The 23,555-nt window shown below is 40.9% G+C and overlaps 1 protein-coding gene across 15 annotated transcripts in view; it reads right to left on the bottom strand.

Moving 5' to 3' along the window:
* Positions 1-23,555, bottom strand: part of TSPAN4 (tetraspanin 4) — a 411,890-nt gene that overhangs the window by 342,315 nt on the left and 46,020 nt on the right. For 12 of the 15 annotated variants that reach the window (XR_008431354.1, XM_053944928.1, XM_053944950.1 and 9 more), the window contains one exon: positions 2,403-2,497. Coding sequence is in view for 5 of the 15 variants with exons in the window: in XM_053944928.1 (XP_053800903.1) it covers positions 2,403-2,497 (95 nt within the window). In the remaining 10 variants the exon portion in view is untranslated. The other 3 variants (XM_053944930.1, XM_053944936.1, XM_053944937.1) reach the window with 3 other exon arrangements.

Raw genomic sequence — 23,555 nt, 5'->3', positions numbered from 1 at the left:
AAACAGATGAGGCTACACAAGACAAAGCCACATGAGGAACATGCATTGACTTGTGCAGCTTGTTCAGAAAGTCTGATGACTCAACAAAGGAACAATGAAGTGAGAGCAATAAGTCCAGAGTGATGTGGGTTAGGAAAGCAAATGCTTCAGCAGGGCTACCAGCATCCACTCTGCATCAAGCACTGCACCAGGGCTGACCTGCTCTGCACAGAGCCCTGCTCAAGCAGCTACAGCTGCAGAGTTCTGCCTTCTCAAAGATGCAGTAGCCAAATGTTGTAGGACACAAATGTCTTTCACATCACTCATCTGCAACCTCATCCCTCTGTTGTCAGCTGGTTTTAACTGGAGGTGGCTTCCCTGGTTTCAAGAGGGATTCAGCTTTCCCACGGCACTGTAAAGAATGAGAAGGAAATGGACACTGACTCAAGATAAATAGAAAACAGGCAACATGTGCGGAAACAATCCTGTTTTTTCACTTGAAACCAGCCAAGGGTGCTTCTTAGCAGAAACACAATGTCTCAGAAGTCTCAGGCTCCTGGTACAGTACTCAGCTCAGTCTATCTCAGACTGTGCATACAGCCCCTGCCCTCAATCATACCCCTTTACAGCAACTCTCTTAAGAAAACACCCACAATCACTACAGATTATTTCTCAGAAATACTAATTGATATAAACCAGAATGTCTTTGCCTCAGCCAGTAGATTCTGCCAGTTATCTATCCATGAACCAAGAAGCTGCTCCTTTGAGCAGTGTTCTCCTTCATCCAATACACCAGCACCAAGTGTTTTGAAGTTGGGTACAGAGAAAGGAGCAGAATTCAAAGAGTGAAGAAATCTTGGTTGCAATTATCAGGAAGAACAGTGGTAATGCAAAGTACAACCATGGCCCTGATCAATATTCCTAATACAGAAAGTATGCATCTCAGGGCATGTCTGCAGCATTGGAAGAAGTCCTCCAGCTGAGCAGTTGTTTTTTCCTTCAACTCAGCCTCACTTTTAACTACTCTTGATTAAAACTATTACTTTCACTCAATATTCAATTTCTGACAGGTAATATTCTCTACATATGTTGCAAGCTGGCTCCATCCTTACAGGCAAAACACAAGAGCTCCCTAGAAGCAAATTTTCTTATTTTGTAAGTCATGTATAATTTATGCATCTGCAATATTGACATAGAATAGAAATATACATTGTCCCAAAATCATTTGCTAAAAGCTTTCAACAGATTCGAGGGCATTTTCCTCTTTAGGCATTGTTCCTCTTGTTACTCCTATTAGTTCTCAGGAGAATCCATTACCTGAGTACAATTAATTCCTGTACACTCAACCTCACAACCCAAAAACCAGACCATGTCAGCATTCAATGCCATTTAACTGTACAAGTGTCTAACAGCCCCTTAAGCACTCAGAGGGTTTTTTTTTTTTTTTTTTTGGTTCATTTAGTCCTCAAGTTTTCATCAAAACAAATACTTCCACATGCATAGATGAACTCCCACTGTTCTAGTCTTGCAGATGGATTCCACACAGGGCATACTCAACTCTTCCAATTCAGAAGACAATTCAGCTCTTCCAGCCAGGTAAATATTGTCTCAATTGGCTGAAAACTGGAGATGGCCTTGCAAGCAATTGTTATCATTGTTATGCAAAATACTGAAATCACCTGAGTCTGTTCTACTGAGTTATTAGCAGAAGAGAATTATTGACAAAAGAATCACAGGCAAGTTATATGTTACATGGACATTCACAGACTGCTGACAGAATTAGGGAAGCATTTTCTTAATTTCCTTTAGGTGGAAACTAAAAGGGGGAATGAGGATTTTCAAGAGTTTTCATTCCGTTTCCAAATAGCACTGAATTAGGAAGTTCTCTTGCACTGCAGAGAAAATTCCATTACCTCATTTTAAAAGTATATCTAGGTACAGACTCAGGAACACTCCAGCACTGAGTCACCCTCTATTTTCACCTGCCATGCCTATGACTAGATGTCACACAGGTCTTATGTGTTCCAGGCACTCTGAACAAGTTTAATTTTCTTTGCTTTTTCCATTTTTTATTTAAATAAGTTTTTCTTTCTGAAGCTGTTCTCAGGAACAAAATATTTTGTCCAATTCTCATTTTGGCTATTGGATGAATAATCAGAACACTCACCCAAAGCACATAGTCTTTGATCATTTCCCTCACAAGCTATGCAGCTGGCCAGAAGAATTTGCAACTATGAGCTTCCAGTATGAGGTTTGGGAGGATGAAAAGTGCATGTATTCTTTTAGCCTGGGATTCATAAATCAAAGCTTTCTGCAGTAGCAAGTGAACTGACAAAGTATAAATAGAGAAACACATAATTATCACAGATTACAGCTAACAAATCCTCACTGGAGAAAACAGAGTGCGTGCAGGAGAAACTCACTGTAACTGGGGGTTTTGCAGATGACACAGACGATGCAATTGGAAGGAGCTCTTGACCTCCCACAGCAGTAACAGCTGGCTCCTTCAGTGATGCCACTGCAAGACAGAAAACAACAGATTCATGAGTAAAACAGGCAGGTGGTCATCAGGAGTCACTTCAGGAACAAACTTTTCAATCCAGTGTTACTGCTCTCACAATCCCCTTCACCTCACCTTTGTACTTCTCCACACACTCTTCAACCTCAGTGGCGATTACTAAAATGAAACTTGGGTCACCAAATAAACATTAACTTACTGGAGAAAATCTCTTCTTGCACATTTTCAATACAGAATTTTAAAAGAAACATTTAAAAGAGGTGATTTTGTCATTGACTAAACTTACAAACTAGTAATGTGAGAGTGAACGTGCAATGCCAAGAAAATAAGACACATTGGGCATGTAGAGAAAAGTCCAGGTAAAGAGTGCCTACAGAACAGCAGGCCGTGACTTACAGTCCACCATCAGCACAAGAAACAAGTTTTGCGGGTCCCAAGGAACAATGCACAGAAAGCATTCAGAAGAGAGTGTGGGAAAAGATCACTGCAAGGAAAAGTGAAATTGGTAAATACTTCTAAACCTTCAAGTTTGTGAGGCTGACAAATGCCAAGTAAACAAGCTTAGGTTTGTGGAAGCAGTTTATGCAATAAATACCCACAAATAAAAAGCATCTTCTGCTGGGAGTGGTAAAACTTCACCAGGTGATGCTGCATAGGGAAAAGTGAGTATATAGCTATATTTAAACGCATAGAAACATTTGAATCCACAATCAGCCAATGCATAACAGGTTATCTCTACCTACAAAAGCATCAGTAAAGTCAGAGCTGTAGACAAAACCTTTCAAGAAGAACAATCCCTTTCTTTTCCATGGCAGCTGTATAGTTGGTAATGAATTACACCACTGTTTTGTACCACAAGATTTTTGCTAGTGTATACATTTCCTCAGCATTAAGTTTGGAACTACAGATAGATTTTACAGTTAAGCACAGTGGAATTCAAACCATAAATTATGTAGAGTTAAAAAGCTAACCTCTAAAGAACAGCTGTTCCATCCTTAGTGACCACACACAGCTGAGACTGTGCTTTATCTACCCACTTGAAAGACACTAGGTCTGTAGATCAACTGTGCCTGGCTTGTCATAGTTTAACTCCTACTTTTTTTGCTGTTATTTGTCTGGGTTTTTTAATCTTGTTATTTCAGGTGTTTAATGACACTAATTTCCAGATGGTCTAGAAATCTGACACACCAGCAAGCAGGCTACATCCCTGTTATATGCAGGAGTGTCACTGTCTGATATTTTATTGTTATATAAAGATTCTTCCTATAAAAACAAACTCAATCATGAGGTAAGAACAAGCTAGAAGCTCTAGTAAAAACAATTCAAACAAATCCTTTTTTCTCCATGACTTCTGTGGACTGATATTGGTGGATTCAAGCAGGTGCTCTTGGCAGCTACAAAAAAGAAATCAAGTTAGACAGACCACTGGCCTGACCCAGCCTTACCATTCATTTGCATCCCTAGAGAGTGCAGTAAACACAAGCACAGATGCACAGGAACACACTGCACATGTATTTTTTCTATAGGAATGCAGGAGGAAGTCTGTATCTACACTGCAGTCACACATGCTTTCAACAGAGCTAAGGAGGAGCTCAAGAGATAAGACAAAGAAGATGCAGGAGTATGCACACAACACTGCTGCAGCAAGCCTGGGTAGTTGTGTACAGCCTGATGCTTAATGTTTTAGCTTTCAGATTTTCCAGATTCTGTACTGCATTAGTATATAATTCTGAACTTCATATAAAGCGTTAGCAAGTTCTCCTTACAGTTTTGTCAGACAAAATAATTCTTTTCCAGCCCAAGAACCAAGAACATAGTTGCAGCTTCAGGCCCAAAAAGTATAAACAACAGCAAATTGAGGAGAGCAATCTGGGAGGACTAGACTTCATGACCTGAAGCTGTAATTGGACAATTAACCCCAACATGTAAATGGACCAAAACTTATAGAAGTGTGAAAATGTGTGACCCATCATCCATCTTGGGTGTAGCCACGGTCGGGCTCTTGTACTGCCCAAGGTGTATCCTTTGATGGCCTTTTAATAAATACCTGCTTTATTCCTTTACCACTGTCTAGCCTCTGTTCTAGGTAGCCTCTCAAGGCATCAAGCCCAGTACCACTATATCTCCATCATGCCCATTAAACAATGTTATGAGAGGCCGGGCTGATCAGACTGTAGCCCTGCCTCCTGAAACAGAGGTGCTCACTGCCATCAGAAGAGGCAGTACTATACTCATGAAGAGGACATGACTTCAGTAGGTTGCATCTAAATCTACTCAAGTCTAGAAGACACCGAAAATCCTCCTCTTTGAGGAGTATTATAGCCATTGCACAGATTTCCCTTGACCCATTCAACATGTGAGCCTAGGCAACTAAATTTTCAGCAAAGAAGGTGGTGATACCACCAGCAGAGAGTTCCAGGGCTCCACTTCCCTCTCCAGAGATGACCTGCTGTATAACCCCAGGCAAAACATTTTGTCTGCTTGTGTCCTGTCTTTATTCTCAGGCTGGGTTTTTTCCTGTCTCTTCTTTTACAAGTTATCCATATCTAGTTATCACGCGTTGCTGGGCAAAATGGGGCCTCTATGTTTTAAGTTTAGTAACAGAAACCTCAGCTGCAGTGGAACTCCAATTATAGCTACAAGACCTCCCTCAAATCCAGCTACTCCAGACATCCTGCTCCAGAGACCAGAGGCATGTTTTCAATCTTTTTGTCCTGGCTTGTGTCAAATGCTTCCAGGCTCTCTGGCATGTCCCACACCACCTGGAGTCCATCTAAGAAACTCCCTGACAACTCCCAACCATTTAAAAGGTTGTTTTCTTTCAGACTAATTTCAACAAGTTCTTAGTGGAGGAAGTTATAGCTTAACAAGAGCGGGTGAATTGAGTCCTAATGTCAAATTCAAACTGATCAAAAATCTGTCATAGACAGCTCAGCTTTCCAGGAACTTGGACACTCTGAGTTAGATGAAAGTCCTGCTCTCCAATTTTCTTGCTTTGAAATATCTAAACTCACTTTTCCATTCCTCCCTTGGCATTCCTGTCAAATACAGAGATCAAGGTGACTTCCTGCTGTAACACAGGACAGTTTTTCCTTAGGGCTTGTATTTATCCACACACTGGTCAAGGAACCCAGTTTCTAGATGCAGGACACCTCTCAGTGCTCTAGTACTTTCTAGAGCTTGCTGCTACTTCAGAGCATCACACAATAGTTTGGTTGGAATGGGCCTTAAAAATCATCTTGTCCAACCCCCCTGCCATGGATAGATTCACTTCCACTAGACCAGCCTGCCCAAAGCCCCATCCATCCTGGCCTTGAACACTTCCAGGGATGAGGCAGCCATAGGTTCTCTAGACAACCTGTTCCACTGTCTAATCATCATCATTCTTCCAAATACTTAATTGAAATCTACCCTTGTCCACTTTAAAACCTTTGCACATCATTCTATCATTACACTCCCTGTTCATCTTTCCTGCTCACCTGCTAAGTACTGTAAAGCTGCTATAAAATCTTCCAGGCTGAACTACCCCAACACCCCCAGCCATCTCAAAGGAGAGATGCTCAAGGCCTCTGGTCATTTTTGTGGCCTTCCTCTGAACCCATTCCAACAGGTCCACATCTTTCTGTGTTGGTGGGCCCAGAGCTGGATGCAGGTGGAGTCTCACTAGAGCAAAGCAGAGGGGAAGATGCACTTCCCTGACATGCTGGCCATGCTGCTTTGGATGCAGTCCAGGACACATTTGGTTTTCTGGGGTGTAAGCAGACATTGTTGGGTCATATTACTTTTTTTCATTCACTAATACCCTGCCAAGCCCTTCTCCTTAGACCTGCTCTCAACACAGTGTTGCCCAGTCAGTATTTGTGATTGGGATTGCCCCCACCCACGTGCAAGACTTTGTGCTTGGCCTTGAACTTCATGAGGTTGGCCCATCTCTCCAGCTGGTCCTTGTCCACTGAGTGGTCCAGCCACCAAATTAAATTCTCTCTATTTTAGAGACAAGGATGTTATGTGAAACACTACCAAATGCTTTGCACAAGTCCAGGCACATGACATTATCTGCCCTTCCCTCATCTACCACCTCTGTAACACTGCCATAGAAGTCCACCAGATTTGTCAGGCACGATTTGCCCTTAGTGAAGCCATGTTGGTTGTCACCAGTCATCTCCTTATTTTCCATGTGCCCATCACAGTTTCCAGGAGGATCTGCTCCATGATTTTGCAAAGCACAAAGTTGAGAGACTTATTGGATTTTTTGAAGGCAAAGGGTGGACGTGGCAGAAAATACTTGGTACCATGATGTGCTAATATTGCCTGGGTTTTCATTCATCTGAGCTCAATCAACAATTTTTTTCTTCCCCTTAAACCAGAAAACAACTTCCTCTTTTCTATTTTGAAGCAACACCCAAACTGTGATAAATTCCAAACTGCAGTCATTTGGGCAGCATTCCTAAGAAACAGAATCATTATCAACAGAGACATCATCAACAGCATTCAATGTTGATCCTAAAAAGGCTTTGCTGTGTGGGTCTTCCCATGCGGCCTTACTATGTGACCTCTTTTTGCCAGCAGTCACAGATACCCAGGGTTAGATTTTAACAAGGACAGCAGAGAAATGCTCCAATTTGTGTCATAACAGCACATAGGACATACATGTGTAGCACAACTCAACTTCCCTGCCATGAAGAGAACACACAGAAATTGCCAGCACCACACAGATTAGTCACAGTCACCTTCACCAGTGGCAAGGGGCCTTTCTCAGTCTCTGTTTTCAACTACTGCAACTAATTCAGGAAATTTACTGACACGCTGAACTCTTGTATTGGCACACAGTGCCTGTAACAATAAGAAAAAAAATAAAGCTATTCTCTGAAGTCCTACTAAACACAAGAGGCTGTGGAAAATATATTAAATATATTTTAAAGCAGATATGAGTACTGCTTGACTGCTTGCTCTCGTTTTTAAGAGGAAAAATACAAAAAAAAAATGTCAGCAAGAGTCTTCTCAGTCTCCTACCCACTACTGCTTTTTTATTTATGTTTTCTTTAAATTAAGGTAACATTGTATTTTTTGCCCACATGGTCTCCCCTCAAACAAAACTCTACTTGACAACTTGCAATCATTTGAAATCTCTTCCTTCCATTTCTATTGCTTGATGCAAGACATCTTCACACTGTCAGGAAAAACTACTCTCCTGCCATGCCCATAGCCATCATCATGTACTCAAGCCCCAGCAAATCTGCCAGATAAGCTATCTCCAACTGGTATCTTATATAGATTTTATATATATAAAACATGGGGGAATATATAAATAGTTATTCCCTTCCCACTTCTATTTCAGGATTTCCTGAACTCTACGCTATTCTTATCCTCCTTAGATCAGCATTAACTCTGACAACCATATTCCCACAACATTAATTCACTCTTGTCTCTGGAAACCACTGGCTTGATTTTACTTTCTGGAGTTATTCTTGACATAGTCCAGGATATGGAACTGCAGCCCATTTACATATCAGCTCTTAACCCAATGAGCACATGTAACTTCTATTAGAGTCAGTGCAAACAGCAGATTGTCACCCAGGCACTCTGCTCCAAACATCAACTTGCACTCTGCATCCCTCCTGTGAGCTTGAAAAAGGCTTTGTTAAACATTTGCATCCTGTGTTTCTGCTTGCAAAGTCATCTATGCTCAGTACTTAGCACTAATAGCGGCAAGATCTGTGATCCTGCTTTGGCTCCTCCTAAATCTCAGTCTAACTGGTAACAAAGTCATGCAGAGAAGCTTTCACTTTTATGACTTTTAGTCCCAAATACAGAGCAAAAAGATGAGGCTTTACATTCTTCCATACCCTGGGCATTCTAGATAAAATCAGCAACACAACCCATTCCTTGGGAAGGATGAGAATGTCCCAGTGCAGTCTAGGGCAGTTATTCCTCAAAGCAGGTAAAAAAAAGAGTAAACACAGTCGATCCCTGAAGGTCTCTCTGCATCAATCACTGCTTTCCTTCACTGTCACATAACTCTCAAGGTCTGCCTTTGTACCTAGTGTTTCTAGATCCCAAGAAGATCTCTGCAGGACACACTACATCTTACCAGAGAGCACAGGAGCAGCTCCCATGACACCCTTCTGTAACCTGTCAAAAAGGAAAGGCTTCCTGATGCTGACTCTTCATTCATAATGAAGATAAATTATTAGTGCAGGTCATAATAGTAATACTTTGAAAATTCATAATTAACTCAAAATTATTGTAAGTTCAAAACATGAAACCATAATTAAGTCTGCAGCTTTAAACCTGGTTTCTGGTTTTAGTTGCTATGCCTAAAAAAAGGGCTGATTCTCCCTGATTAGTAACTATAAAACATACGATGTTCAGATTTAAATATCCCATACAATGAAGTTCAGCATGCAAATTTTTTAAGGAAGATACAACACCATACTTAACTAAGAAGATATGCAATAAATGATACATTTATTCAAGTTCCATTTTTTCCCATTTTAGATGTGGATTTGCTTTTTATTAAAGTTGGGTTGTTTTTTGTTACTTCTTTTGTTTTGCTGAGATTTTTTATTTGTTTAACTTTTACTGTCCTTGGGGAAAAAACCCTTGTTAAGGGAACTTTTCTGTCTGACCATCCAGAAGCCACTGTCAGTCACACTCACACCACTCCAGACTTTCACTGCTGTGACCAAAGTCCCTTCACAGTGGGCAGCTGTGCAAAGGGGCAGCACCAGGGCACAGCCCCTTGCCTGTGGCTCCCACCGTGTCCCCCACCCAAAGCACAACCTGCTCTTCCCACTGCACTTCACATCCAGCTACCTGGGTGTCTACACACCTTACCAAGAGAAGAAAGCAGGTTTAAAATTGCATTTTAAATTGTTTCTAAAACAGTATTATCTATAATGAAAGAAAGTAAGGAAATGTGACTGCTTCTACCAAAATAAAGGAAATATCTCACCATCCCTCATTTAGTCTCTCTCAAATCCCTCCCTGACACAAGCTATATATATTACATTCTCAAGTCCCAATCAGTCTCACAACCTCACAAGTTACCTGTCATGGAATTGCTTCTGCTGTAGAACTTCAATGACAAATATTCTCCCTATACCTGCAGAATAGGCTATTGCTCTCACAGGTTATCCTGGCACTGCAATGAACTCTTTTTCCAGACGATTAGGCCATTGATTTCCTGTGGTTCAAGCACTTTCATTTTCCTTTAAAGCCCTAGCCAAACCTGCACTAGCAAATATTTCTTAATTTAGATGCTATTATATGGTTAGGGAACATTTAAATCTCAACCTGATTTATCATTATTTCAAATTCACCATTGAAGAGGTTTCTTTTCAGAGAATACATTTAATTGCATGTGTATGATTATACACACAAACAAATACAGACACAGCACTGTTTAAATACATTGATTCCAATACTCATCCAGCAATTTTAAAAACTGTTCCAGGGCTTTGGGAAACATAGGGTGTTTTTAAAATATGACAGGTACTTAGCTCCTGAAATATACTCCCAGTGAACATAGCCAACTGTAAGCCTTTAAATAGAGATCAAAGGTATTTTCTAAAGGAAATGTTCCAATTCCCAAAGAGCCGATACATCTCTTACATTATCCCAGTATTACACACACTTGTCCCTGTGTCACCCTTATAAGCCTAAGGACTATTCTTCCCATGTTGTTATGGGTATGGACCTGAGACACCACTAGGATGGCAAAACCAGCAAGTGCAGGATCCTCCCCATTCTCCAAACTCCCTCTGAGCCAGGGTAGTGCAGCACTGCCTGAGCTGATAATTTACTAGCTAGGTCCATGGTCACACTAGACTTTTCAGAGGTGTTTGTGGCATGACAGTGACTCACAGCAACATTCAGGCTGTCATGAGATCATCCACAACACTTGACATAGTGCAGGAAGACAGAAGTGACCTTCCCAAGGAGTCTGCTGCACAGCTGGGAGCTGAACCAAGTGCCACCATGCTCCCAGTGAACACCCAGCTCCACAGGAAGCAACAGGTAAATGTCCTCCCACAGACATGCCCTGAGCAAACATTTAGAAGCACCTGTGCAGGAGCAAGGTAGACAGAAAAATCAGCCAGTGAAGGCAAAGGAAATTTTGGTGGTAACAAGAACAGTTTACACATCACCTAATTTCCTACCTCAACCAATGAGTAAAGCACTTGAGGACATAGCAGTCTGAGTTTTCTAATATTGTAATATCTGCAAAGTATTCACTTGTTGGGGGAGGGAATTTTTAAAGCTTTTCAGTTCATTCTTTTAAGCTAGTGATTTAAAACAACTGCTACCTTAATTTTGTCACCATGGATACACCAAGACACATATTTTCCACCCAGAAAATCTCCAAAACAGTAACATAATAAAAATTTTACCACAGTACTTCCAGGGAGAAGACACACCTCTCCTATCCTTGCCCTTTGCGGTAACTTTAAGTTACCACAAGCACATTTGTAGTTTTAAGGCAAGTTTTGATCTTTTTGCTCTCCTAAACCACCCATCCAAAACACACAATCCAAGCGAGTTTCCATCTCGGATTGCAGCACTCCCTCTGCTCTGCTCTTCCATCTGGCCACGGCGTAGCTGGCAGTGCCCCAGGCCCCCGTGATGGCAGCGCAGCACCACTGTGAGCCATCAGCCAGCCATTACAAGTAACGCTGCTGGCCGGGCACGGCCACGGCCGGCACTGCTGCTCCGGGAGAGCTGCTGCGCAGCGATTTCAGAGTGCTGGGGCTTGGCCACAGTGCCGGATGTGACCCACTCAGTGGGGGCAGCACAGCACAGTGCAGGCCTGTCTGAGCCAGAACAGCAGCATGCACACTGTCCAAAGAGGAACACCTTCAAGCACACCAGTATCAGAACCGGTGACAAGATGAAAGACTTATTATAGAATAACTGCACAGAATACATTGAAAATTTGATCTACACAGGAGTCAAATTATCACCTTCAGACAGGATCAATTACAGTTTATAACCCATACTTACCTGCACAGTTTAGAAAGCTTCTAAATCAACACCAGGTACTAAGTTTCTATACCAAAGATACAAAAAAACTATACATATTGCTGGTACTCCAAACATCTTCCCTTTGGAGAAGGATTCAAGAAACAGATTTAATTGGATCCTTATCACCACTAGGCCTCAGAAAAACCTAATGCACCTCATCAAAAATCAACATTACTTTCTGTGTTTGCTTTAAGTTCCACTGGAGGCTGACATAAACTACTGCAAATACATTGGAATATTTTACACTCTGTCAGGAGACCCTACCTGGATTTGGAATCCACAACTTTAAATTATTTAATGCTTTTCAGAAGTTTTGTGCTGAATCAGTTACAGCAATGCCACATTGCACCATATTAGTTAAAGAAACTTGACAGCAGATGCAGTTCTTTACCTCACGATCTCTGTTATACATGCAAAGCAGTTACCAACAGAGCTCGAGTCTTCACTTCTCTGCCCCCTCAGTTCTCACACATCAACTTAATGGTGCATCTTGTAACCAAGATCTGCCCTTCAAATCCATCTATCACAATACCTCTTTACTAGGTTTACCTTGGGAAATTTCTGAGGTTTTTTGAGGCAGACTGGCCAGTACAGCATACAAGTAGTTTTCTGCATATACTTAAAGTGAGGGGAAATAGAAAAAAATATATATATATTATTGTGGCAGACCACAATATATCATATATACATAAAAATATGTATTTAAAAAAAGCAAAGCTTCAAGTCTATGATGAGACAGAGAACCAAACATGAAACTTCAGAAATTCGTAGAAGACAAAGTAGTATCCACCCTCAAGAAAAGAGAAATTTAAAGCACTTTGCTTTGGTTGTCCTTCTGTCTTGTGGTTTGCTACAATCACACAAGAGCTGGCAAAGTGGATTAAATGCTACAGGTGGAAATTAAACTTGCAGGGGTAACAGCTGTTCACTGGCCACTAGTAGTCTCTCACAGCATTATGGCTAACCAGCATATTTCTTGTTAGAATCACACCAGGCCCACAAGTCAGTAACAATGATGATGTCTTTTCTTTGCCTCTCCCAGGCAGCTTCTGCCATCTGCCTTTGCTCTTTTGACTCACCTTCAGCTTGGCACAGTCTAAAACTACTCTCTAGTTTATACTTCATATATGCCTGTTGTTATTTCCTTTGTACAGCTAGTGTTGCACCCAATGCTTGGCTGATGCCCATCCATTAATACACTAGAATGTACTACTCTATTGAAAACATAGATTTAATTTGCAACTATAAGAAGTGCTGCTGTTGCTATCTACACTGAGACTACACTAAAGAAATATGCTGTGGTTGTATCAAAACCTTTTATCACTTAAGATATAAGTAAACTCCTGCTATGAAGATAACAGCCTCTCGTTTCTGATCTGCTTTAACATTAAGCAGTTCATGGGAGGATAAAGCAGAAGTATGATACCTCACAGCTGGATGGGAACAAAAGCCAAAAGTCAGCCACAGGAAGTCAAGCAAATTCTGGACCTATCTGGAAATAATTTCTCATTACAGGACAGGTTGTGAAGTATTAAATGATCCAAGTTGCTCATGTTCTGCAGAGCAGAGAGCAGCTTAAGAAACAACACCCAAACTTAGAAATAGAAGCTTTTTTCTTGTAACTGGTCCATGCTTTCCATGATATGCCAATACCGGAATATTCCCAACACTAAGCCAGGTACAGGATTTCATCTCCAATGAACACAAACCCAGACAGCAGTTTTACATCCCCTCCTTTCCAGACATTAATCTCCCGATGTAGGTGATACATATCAACTCATGTGGAAGTCCCCCAGTTCCATGCAGCAAGGGCAGTTGATACTGATTAATGATGTGGCGCAACATATCCAAGGAACTGACGCACTCATTAGTTATCCTAAACAGCAGGATATTACAGTAAATTATGACAGCTGCTGTGTGTAGCTTTTCAAATCTATTTTCTATGCCTTCAAATACAGCTAGCATTGGAGATGTCCTTTGCAGAAAAAGAAAAACCAGCTGTAGATCAGCACTCTATACAGAGTCCAGCAGCCTGTAAGTGTTACTTGCCAGCATTTACAAAGCAGTGACGCACACAGTGTAAAGCCTTTGCTAACACCAATCTACATGGAGTGCCTTCAGTAAAAGCAGACACAAAAAACACTCTCCCCTCTCCTTATTTCCCCAAAGTAAAGCGTGGTATCCTCCCTGCCTCCTCCATGAACCCCTCAGCTCTCCTTTCTGTATTTATAATGTTTATATTTCTCTTACTTTTAGAAACCATGTGAACAAAGGCATAGCTTGAATTCACAAGAGAAATGTTTTCCTACACCTTCTAAAATCTCTCAAAATCTAAATATTTAAAGACATTCTGCTATGCCCCTCTATATAAGTACGTCTTCACAGACCTCAAAAATGTCATTTCACCTGGCTGCTTCTTCCAGTCTCTGCCACATCCATGCTGCTGTACTTATCACAAAAGAGGTAGCAAAAGGCAGCAGACAGGACAGGATATCTCGGGCCCTTTCACCTCCTGTGCATTTGCACAATGTGTATTGTTCCTCCCTCAAAGAGATCACAATTTAAACAGATGAAGTTGGGAGAAAAAAACTGTTTACCTCATAGGTTTTCAGGAGACTAGGAACCTTACTCATGATCACAGAAATTTATGACAGAAGAGCTGAACTCATACATCTCAATTCATTAGTATGACTCCAGTAACATCTCTCCTTTCAAGAGGATTGTGTCCAGTCATTTCTCACCATGTGAGGTCAAGAAGGACTTTAGCTGCAGACAGAGATTTTTCCCTTATTCTCCCTGACCTGAGGAGAAGTGATGATGTTTTCCTGGATTTCATTACTTGAATGCACATACAGGAACAGTTACAGCAAAACAATGTTAATGCAGCAAACAAGTATGTCCTATTCATACCTGTGGTAATAGCTCTCTTGGGTACTCTAAGAAATAGCCTCACAAAAACATCCCAGACTCATTTCTCTGACTGCCTCCTGAATTACTGGATTTGAATATATACCAATACATGGAAACAGAGGCACATATAAGAAAGATAAATAGCAAAAAAAAAATCCTTCAGACCCATTAAGATAAAATAAACTAACAGTCTAAAGGTTCAATAGAGAAGAAAACACCAACCAACAAGGGAGACGGGGTGGGCAAGTAGGAAAAGTACACAGCAAAACAAGCAGAGAAAGCCCTGCTTTTATCACCTCATGGAGGCTACCTGAAGGGAGCCAAGGCTGGTACCTTTTTGAAAAGAAGCAGCAAGCAGTGAAAGAATAGGACACTGAAGCCCACTGTCACTTTTTTATCATGCTGATGAACACAGCAGGAAGCTGCTCTTGCAGCTCAGGACAGCTCTTCTCACCCTGTGCTCTCATAGCTCAAAAACTACTTCACAAGACTTGTGCAGTGGTTCGTGCCACACATCCTGACCCCCTCTGTGAGAGCAACAGACACTAAAGGCATAAATCCTTTGCTACAGAACTATGGCTCAAGGCAGCATGCTGCAGGGGAGAGGAAGTGATTCTAATTACAGCTCTCATCCCTTTGCTCCTGTCTGCAAGAGAATTCAAATTGAAGGAATCTACTTAACCAGTAATGCCTTTGCCATGGTACTCAAAAGCCACCCCACTTCATATTCTGGACTAGCCAAGCAGTGTAGGACATTCTTCAACTCCATACCCAGGAGCCTTCTCAGCAACTCTAGCTGGCCATAATTACATGTGAACTTATACAGAGAACATGTTAGCCAGTTTTGAAATGGGAATGAATTAGCAGATGATCAAACTTGAGGACAACTTCTGTAAGCAAGCAACTTCTCTAAGTAAGCATCTATAAGACAATATAAAAATCATAATGCACTGCTTCAGAGTATTTTCCTTTTCAGAGGCTTTGTCAGAATAACAATCCTCATACATACACCCCAAGTCACCAACTGGAGACGCTTCACATGCCTCTGCTCTACCCTCATGTCAACAACTCCAGTTTAGAAATCAAAGCAGAGAGAGAACATCAAACAAATTCATCAAGCTCCTGTCAACTCTCACTTGCTAAACAGAATTATATTTACATTGGCTAGCAGCATCTATCAGGAAATTAATACAAAAGCAGGCATTGTTTTGGCCAATTTATCAAGTAACAATGATATTTCCTGAAAAAAACACTTCCATTGCCCTATTAGGTGCACCCATCTAACCACCGTGCCAGTAAAGGCACACGGAGTCTTTTCTCTTCAGTAAGAGCCATCACAGGAATGAAGCAAAAAGATTGCAATGGGTATGAGAAACAGCCCTTTCAGAAAAGCATCAATATGTTTAAATAAAGATACTTAGATCAAATAAACTGCAGTATTTTCCTTCAGATAAAAAAATAAGCCATGTTTAAACAAAGTAGTCATTTTGCACTGATGGAATCAGTCCAACTAGAGCAAAATAACATTTTACTGAAAAAGCTTTTCAGTTCATAGCCATTGGTATTATTATCCCAGAATAAGAATGCTGGAAACTGGTATCGTTTTTAGTACTACAAGAGAAAGTTAGAGTAGCACATCTATAACACTCTGAGACAGCAAATGTTATAGTCTGTACAGTACAGTATCCACCCTCCCCCTCAATCATAGATGTAATCACCCTCACATATTGTGGCATAGTTCCACTGCCAGGCAAGGGAATGCTGAACACACATCCAGCGTGGAGCTGTATTCCACAAAATCCAGCCACTGGGGAAGAGAAGAAAGCATGCTTTAGCCTCTGGTTCCCACTTCCTTTTTAAGGGGCATGCAACTTCTGTGGATCTTGCTACTGGGCACATTTTGTGGAGCAGAAAGTAATTCCATTATAGATTTATCTTTTTCTTCTGCTAGCACTTCCTTTGTTTAATCAGCAAGTAAAATTTCTGTAAGGTCAAAATTGGCTTTTCACCCTCTAGAGACCCAACTGGTGTTTTCAAGCAGTTTAATAGCCTTTATCTCTTGAAAACATTTCAGTTGTGTGGGTAACTCCTCTGACTGCCCTTGCATTATAAATATATCTGCAAGCCCTGCTGACAGCATGAGGCACACATTACACAGAACAGCCACCAAGTGACATTTTTCTGTTGAATACACAGAATTATAGGAGTACATACCAAGGATAACGTCTATTCTCTAATACCTACAAATGCTAAGGAGACTTCAAGCCAGCTTGCAAAGTGGCCAGGCTGATTCTGTGACAACATCCACGCAGATTTAGCCTTACTCCCCATGAGGTGCATCATTGATCATTTTCCAAGACCAACATTCCATGATTCTACATCCTACACGGAAGTGTAACTTCATTCAAGCTATAATTAAGTCTTTCTGACTCCACTCTCTGTTAGATCTTGCACTGGTCATGTGGGGCTATTAAAGTGTGAGCAGGTGCTGCTGCTCACTCCTTGGCTCTCCAGATGCCAAATCTCCATAAGGACAGGAACCACGGAGCCTCGCTTGTCGTGATTCTGCCAACTGTGCGCTGTTGTGGTAGCAATTGGTTCCCATTGTTCTTCAACCCTCAGCAATCCCACAACAGAAGCGTTCTCCGAGAGACCGCTCACTCAGCCTCCCTTCCTGAGCTCAGGGAGCCCCCCTTCTGCCAAAATCCTCCAGTTTATACACTAGGCATGACATCCTATGGTGTGGAATATCCCTTTGGTCAGTTTGGGTCACCTGTCCCATCTGTGCTCCCTCCTCCCAGCTTATTTTGCAAACCTCCTCATCCATGCAAAGGAAAAAAGTCCTTGACTTAGGATAAACAAGACTTAGCAAAAAATCAAAACAACCCTGTGTGTTACCAACACCATTCTCATTCCAAGTCCACAACACAGCACTGTAACAGCTACTGAGAAGAAATTAACTCTACCCTAGCTGAAACCAGGACACCAATAAACACACCAAAAGGTAGATTAAGAATCTCCAGTCAACATATGCAGGAAAAAAAAGGGAAAATAATTTTCACTAAGCATCATCAGTTATGCAAAGGTGCAAACAAGGTATTTCCAATGGAGATTTTTCTGTAATTAGGTCCAACATCTCAGAATTATAGAAAATCCCTAATCATACCACTGAATTAAGGGCAGGATTTTGTGATCCAAGCAGCAAACAATTTTTTAAGAGACCTACAGATGAGGCGCAGTAAAAGATACTTTTGTAGATCACATCCTGCTAGTCATCGTGCATGAAGTGCTCTGATTATATTAAAAGGAAATACTTGTCCCTGCTGAAGATATTTGACTTGGTGTGGTTCTGATTTCCCCCTACACACCTTAACAAAGCCTGAAAAATACAAACCAGCTTCTTGCAAGCTCATTTGGATGTTGAGTATTTCAAGCTCTAGGTACCTCAAAACCTTAAATACAGCACAAATTGAATGCTATCATCTCACTTCACTTTGCTGACTGCAGAAAAATATCCTAGAAACCCATTTCCTCACACAGCTAATTCATCTTCCCTGTGTGGGAAGAAACCTGTTTCCTCAGAGAACAGAACAGTGTGCCAGAGACAGCCACTGATGTACTGGCTTTTAATGTTGATTTCATATATCTTGTGGAACTGAAGCCATGACAGAGGCATTTGTTATTCCTTCCCCTCCAAGCTTGTACCAAAACACGAACAAACAAGGCCTTCACCATAAAACCAATAAAAAGCAGTTAGCTTATTTCCTTAAAGCAACATGAAGTACCTCTACTTATTTTTAGAATGGAAACCTAGTTTTACATTTATGAGGATTTTTTAAAAGGAATCATATTACAACTTAATTCTTCCCTATTCTATTTAGGACATTCAAGTAACCTTTCAAGTACTCCAGAGAACAACCTCCACCCCCAAATTTCAGTGACAGAAGGTTCTTTTTAAAGTTGCACACATAAAGCAGCTTTGACTTTTGAGGTTAACTCAAGCTTTACAAATATAGCAGTGTCAAATACTGCTTTCATTAAGTAACAAATTGTGAATGCTCCTATTTGCATTTTCCCCAAATGTCAATAATTCACTTGAAAAACAGAGTAGAAAAATCAGGATAGTTTGTTCCTCTTACTTGCTCTACAGTTGCAAACAAAGTGGCTAAGTCCGAAACACACCTGTTCTATAAACCAAAATGTCACAGAAACTGTCTTTTCTTTAAGAAAAGGGCCTAGCTAGGCCTTTAAACAGGGCCTAGCTGCATCTTTTAGTGTTAAAATACATTTTGTAAGTCAAAGCTCTCACTGACCAAAACAAGCCATCTAGTAATGACTCTGTTTAAAAATTAGATAATGTTACATACAGGACACAATATGATAAATCCATCTTCCTCCCAGCCCCCTTTTGGTTAAGCAGCATTCAAACTAATAAAGGTGGGGTAGGGGAGAAGGTCACAGGGAAAATTAATTAAAGTGAAAACTAAAATTAAAGTAGTTCAGTCTCTATTCAAATGTGTTCAAATCACCACTAATCAATTCAGCTATAGCAACCAATGACAAAGTTACTTGAAAACAGCAACAATGAAAGATTTAAAGTCGGTGCTGAAGTTTTTTATTTGTCACCAGAGATCACAGCCACCATCAGGGTTCTGTGTTTCTGGCTTGAATTGTTGTCCTCAGTTTCAAACTAAAGCCATATGTTTCACATTAAATGAAGGACAACCAAGTGTCCTTGAAGGATCAGACACGGTTCTCTTCTAAAAATCATGCACTCATCCCATGGTTACATAACCAGGCACAAATGGACCTCCTGCACCCTCGTGATTTCCCTGTTGCTGCTAACATCTGACACCATTCCCATGCTGGACACCAAGACATGAGGAAACAAAAGCAACATCTCAAAATAATGGGGAGCAAATGATATCTCCACGTTTCCAAGGCTGGCAGTGCAGAGGACTCTGATAGGTGAGCTGGCTCCCAGCCTGCCAGCACTTTGGCTTTGTCAGCCACGAGCGCTTTGGCAACCTCTGCTTGTTACCGCAGACCTCCACCAGTTAGGGATTGTTGTTGAGCTATTGAGAAACATTTAATGAGAACCACATGTTTCCCAAGTGTTCTGGGATGTAACCTAGCACAAGAGAAAAACAAGAAAGTTCAACAGACAGCTTTTATGACAATACAAGCATTTTGGCTTTTATGTGTGTCTTGCAGTAAAACATGCAGTGACCCATGCCCTCTGCCAGCTCTGGAAAGCCTCTGCCATAAGTGTGACTGATCACACTGCCAACAGTAAATCTGTCACCCCTGCTGGGATGAAACACTCCCATCTTAGCTAGAGCCCTGATCTGCAGCTGGATTAGGATACACAAATCTCTCTCTTGTGTATGCAGAGCAATGTGCTTATCTAAGTCCCAGAAAGAGAAATAGCTACAAGCTACCTGATATTATGCAGAAATCAGATGAGACTTTACTGAAAAACCACATCACCCTAAAGTACAAATACCCACTCAAACCAGCAGCTCTGACTGAGTTGGCTCAATATTCCCATAGCCTCTCTCCCACCCCTTCACTCCCTGCATTTATTGCCATTGCAATCAGACAAGACATTTTTCCAGCCTGGCTCCTCACCACAATGTACAACAGTCACCTGCCTTCACAGTTAAGGGCAGCAGAGCTTCCAAGACCTTGCTGAGACTCCACAAGCCTAAGTGGCACACTTACAGTGCCAGGATTTTATCCCACCTTGCACAGTTCAGGAACAAGTGCAGTGGTCCCACACAGGTCCCTTCCAGGGCCTAATGTGCAGTTCAGCAGTGGCAGGGGTCAGTGGAAAGTTCCAAGTGGTTCAGACACCCTCATCTTTTTTCTCCAAAGATTTCAAAATAAACTGGTACCAACTCCCAAAAAGTCTCAGGGGCAGATACTACAGATAAAAAACACTAGGCAATAATAGAAATGGAGAAATGAGATAATGTCTCAGACAGACACAGAGAGCATCAGAAGTAAAAAAGGCTAGAGCATCACTGAATTCAGCCTTCAAAGGTCTCTCTTTTAATCAACTAGCGCATGCCCCAGACAAGGAATACATTACTTTTTACTGCTAACTGGTGAGGGTAATATCATTACCCTCAATAAGGAGCACCCATCAGACATGATGGAGCAAATGTCAGGAACAAAGTAAGTAGTGTGTGGTACAAATTTCAGAGACAATTATTTTTCCAGCAAGAATTTTAATATTTGCAAGGTTTTATTGCATTGGGTTAATAGTGATTTTATTACATAACCAGAGCTCTACAAAATGTAAAAACAATCACTGGGAAAAAAACAGCAACTGGTTCTTAAAGCTTAATTGGCAGATCAGCTTTCTTGAGAAGATTTATTCATACTCTGCTTCCATTTGACACAAAAATGAAATTCACATTGCATTCTAGAAGTTGAAATCCTTTACCCTATTTATTAAACCAGTAAGTTTGCTAAAATTTCCTCCATGATCATTAGTGACATCATTCCTGTACTCATTTACCAAAGAACAACAGAAAAAAAACCACTTATTTGGCAATAAGAAACACTGGAGACCGTTTCTAACATGAGATGCAGCTTCCTTAAAGCAATGGACCAGTTCCCAGCTATCACACCAAACCTCATTATACTCACTGCTTGGCAAGCAGTATGTCTTGCATATTTACTCTGGCAATCTCTTCCAAAGCTTACTGGAGCTAATGGGTTTCAAAATCAGGTTCTAAAAGGGAGATGGGTAATGAGTAGCCCAAATTTAAGTTATTCAAAGCAAACACATTGGAATTAAATCCATGAACTCTTTTGTTCTGCCTGAAACTCAAGAGCTCTTTCCCTCTACCCCTGAGCTATCATCACAACAGGACTAATTCCAGCTCTAAACCATGAGGGAACATTTCTGAGTAATCTCAGTGTACCTGTTACATTTAAGGAAAAATTAGTGCACTATTTTTGCACTAGCTCTGCCATTCATCTCCACTGTTAAGTTACTCAACAGGCAAGAAACAGAGATACCAACACTAAGGTAATTCCCTCCCTCTAATATACATGTCTGGTTACTATCATATGTCATCCACTGGCAGGAGAAAGTGAGGTTATGATTGTGTGTGAGCTGTGTGGTGCTATAAATCAGAGCAAGCATATTTTAACAGTCAAGGAACTTCTTTTTTATACAAATTTTGTTCAAGGAAGGGATTTTGTTTAAAAGTGACAGCAGAACATCTTCTTTGCAACAGGACAGAGGTTGATTACAAAATCCACAAGCCCTATGTGTCTAAAACAGTTATTCAGAGAGCATCCTACACCTGCACCATTGAGGGTCAGATTTAAGACCCATTTGCATTTACAAAGTTACAGTCAGCATGGAAGTGTTGCAGCTGCAATAAAATACAGCTACAGAAAGACAGAAGGCAGAGACTCCAGACCTTGTTCAAGTCTTGAATGCTGAACAACAGGCTCTAAGGATTTGCAAATTTATTGAGGAGATTAAAGACACAGAGAAATTTAAAGGGATTTTCAAAAGCACCTAAGCAAGTTAAAAGCTATGACAATTTTACTAAGCATCTGTTCATATCTTTGGAAACTTAAATACATTTGAAATCTAACCCCAAGAGCATATTAAAGGCAAATTCAATCTGAGGAACTTAATAAGCATACTAGACTTCATAGTCTCCAAAAACGGTGCTTATTTACACTTGTCTTAGTTGAAGAAAGCTTTTAAGAAGTCTCTCTTCCAGACTCCCTGGCATGAGAAAACAGGGAAAATTGTTCATATGAATGAGTGATGAATGTAAGAACAAGAAAAGACAGGTCAGTCTAGGGGACAGCATCCTTCCTACTGAGGTTCAGAAGAAATGCAGTGAAGCAATGTGACCTGGACAGTCATCTTCCCACTCTGAGCCACTGTCTTCTCACATTTTTCAGCCTGCTGAGCTTACATGCTTTTTTTGGATCAGAGAATTTCTATTACTGTATACCCATACAGGACCTAGTCCATAGCTTTCATGTCCTCTAGCAATGCCTCTAAACACTCTGCTACAAGCTGATTCCTAGATGAATCCATCAGCTCTAGATCCATTTTCTGATGGGAACTGGTTAACTACATAACACTTAGAATAACCTGAGCCTACTACTGGGTAGGTACAATTCTTCAATATATGTCTGTATATATAACATCAATGTTCATAATAAATGGTCCTTAAATGCCTAAAACATAAGTAAACATGTTTTAATATGCCTTTATATATAGATATATAGACATAGAAAAATGCAAGCACCAGGCTCTTGGGTATGTAAATGGCATTTTATAAAGGTCACCTTTTCATGCAGAAAGACTGATGAAGGTTAATTAAATTAAATTCTACATTTATCCAAACTCTCCAAAGCAAGGACTTTAATATCATCCTTAAATAACAGCCAGCAGTTTTGAAATATCTTTGAGAACATGATGATCAGATAAGCCTTGAAGCAAGGCAGAAAAAAAGAATCAACTGCACTGTACATGTTTTGTTTCTCTTTTCACTTAGAGAAGTTTGCAGAGGCATGGGGGAAGGGGTTAGTTGTTGTGTTGGGGATTATTACTTGAAAAAAAAAAAAAGTAGGGAGTAGTTTACTGCTTCCAAGCTTCTGCTGTTCTGATTCCAAAACGTGTGTGTAAGAATAACCATTTGTAATTTAGCCTGTACAGGCCTTCATACAGCAATGACAGCCTTTCAGTCAGGACCTCTGTGCTGATGTGCGTTAGCACAAAACTCAACAGCAGAAATCCTGTGGCAATGAAACAGCCAGAATCCTGTCAAAGGCCAAAGTAATTTCAACCATTACATTCCTGGGTGCTTGCTGTGAGCATGCAACAAAACACCAGCAGGGTGAGACATGTGAAGCTTACTGAATTCCAAGACAATGCTTAACACGTGCATCCCAACTGGATCAGAATGCTCTACATGCCTACTCAGGCCCCATGGTTATTGTACACTCTGCACAGGAAAGAAGTCCTGTGATGGCATCTGCATCCACCAGGCAGGCAGCAGGAAGACTAACTCTCAGGGTAGTAAAGTAAGGACACAGGGTTACACAGTTCCCAGTGGAAAAGGTCAGAGGACATTGC

The sequence above is a fragment of the Vidua chalybeata genome, chromosome 6, assembly GCF_026979565.1.
Source record: "Vidua chalybeata isolate OUT-0048 chromosome 6, bVidCha1 merged haplotype, whole genome shotgun sequence".
NCBI lineage: Eukaryota > Metazoa > Chordata > Aves > Passeriformes > Viduidae > Vidua > Vidua chalybeata.
The sequence above is the reverse complement of the archived record's forward strand: the minus strand, read 5'-3'. Positions and strand labels throughout refer to the sequence as shown.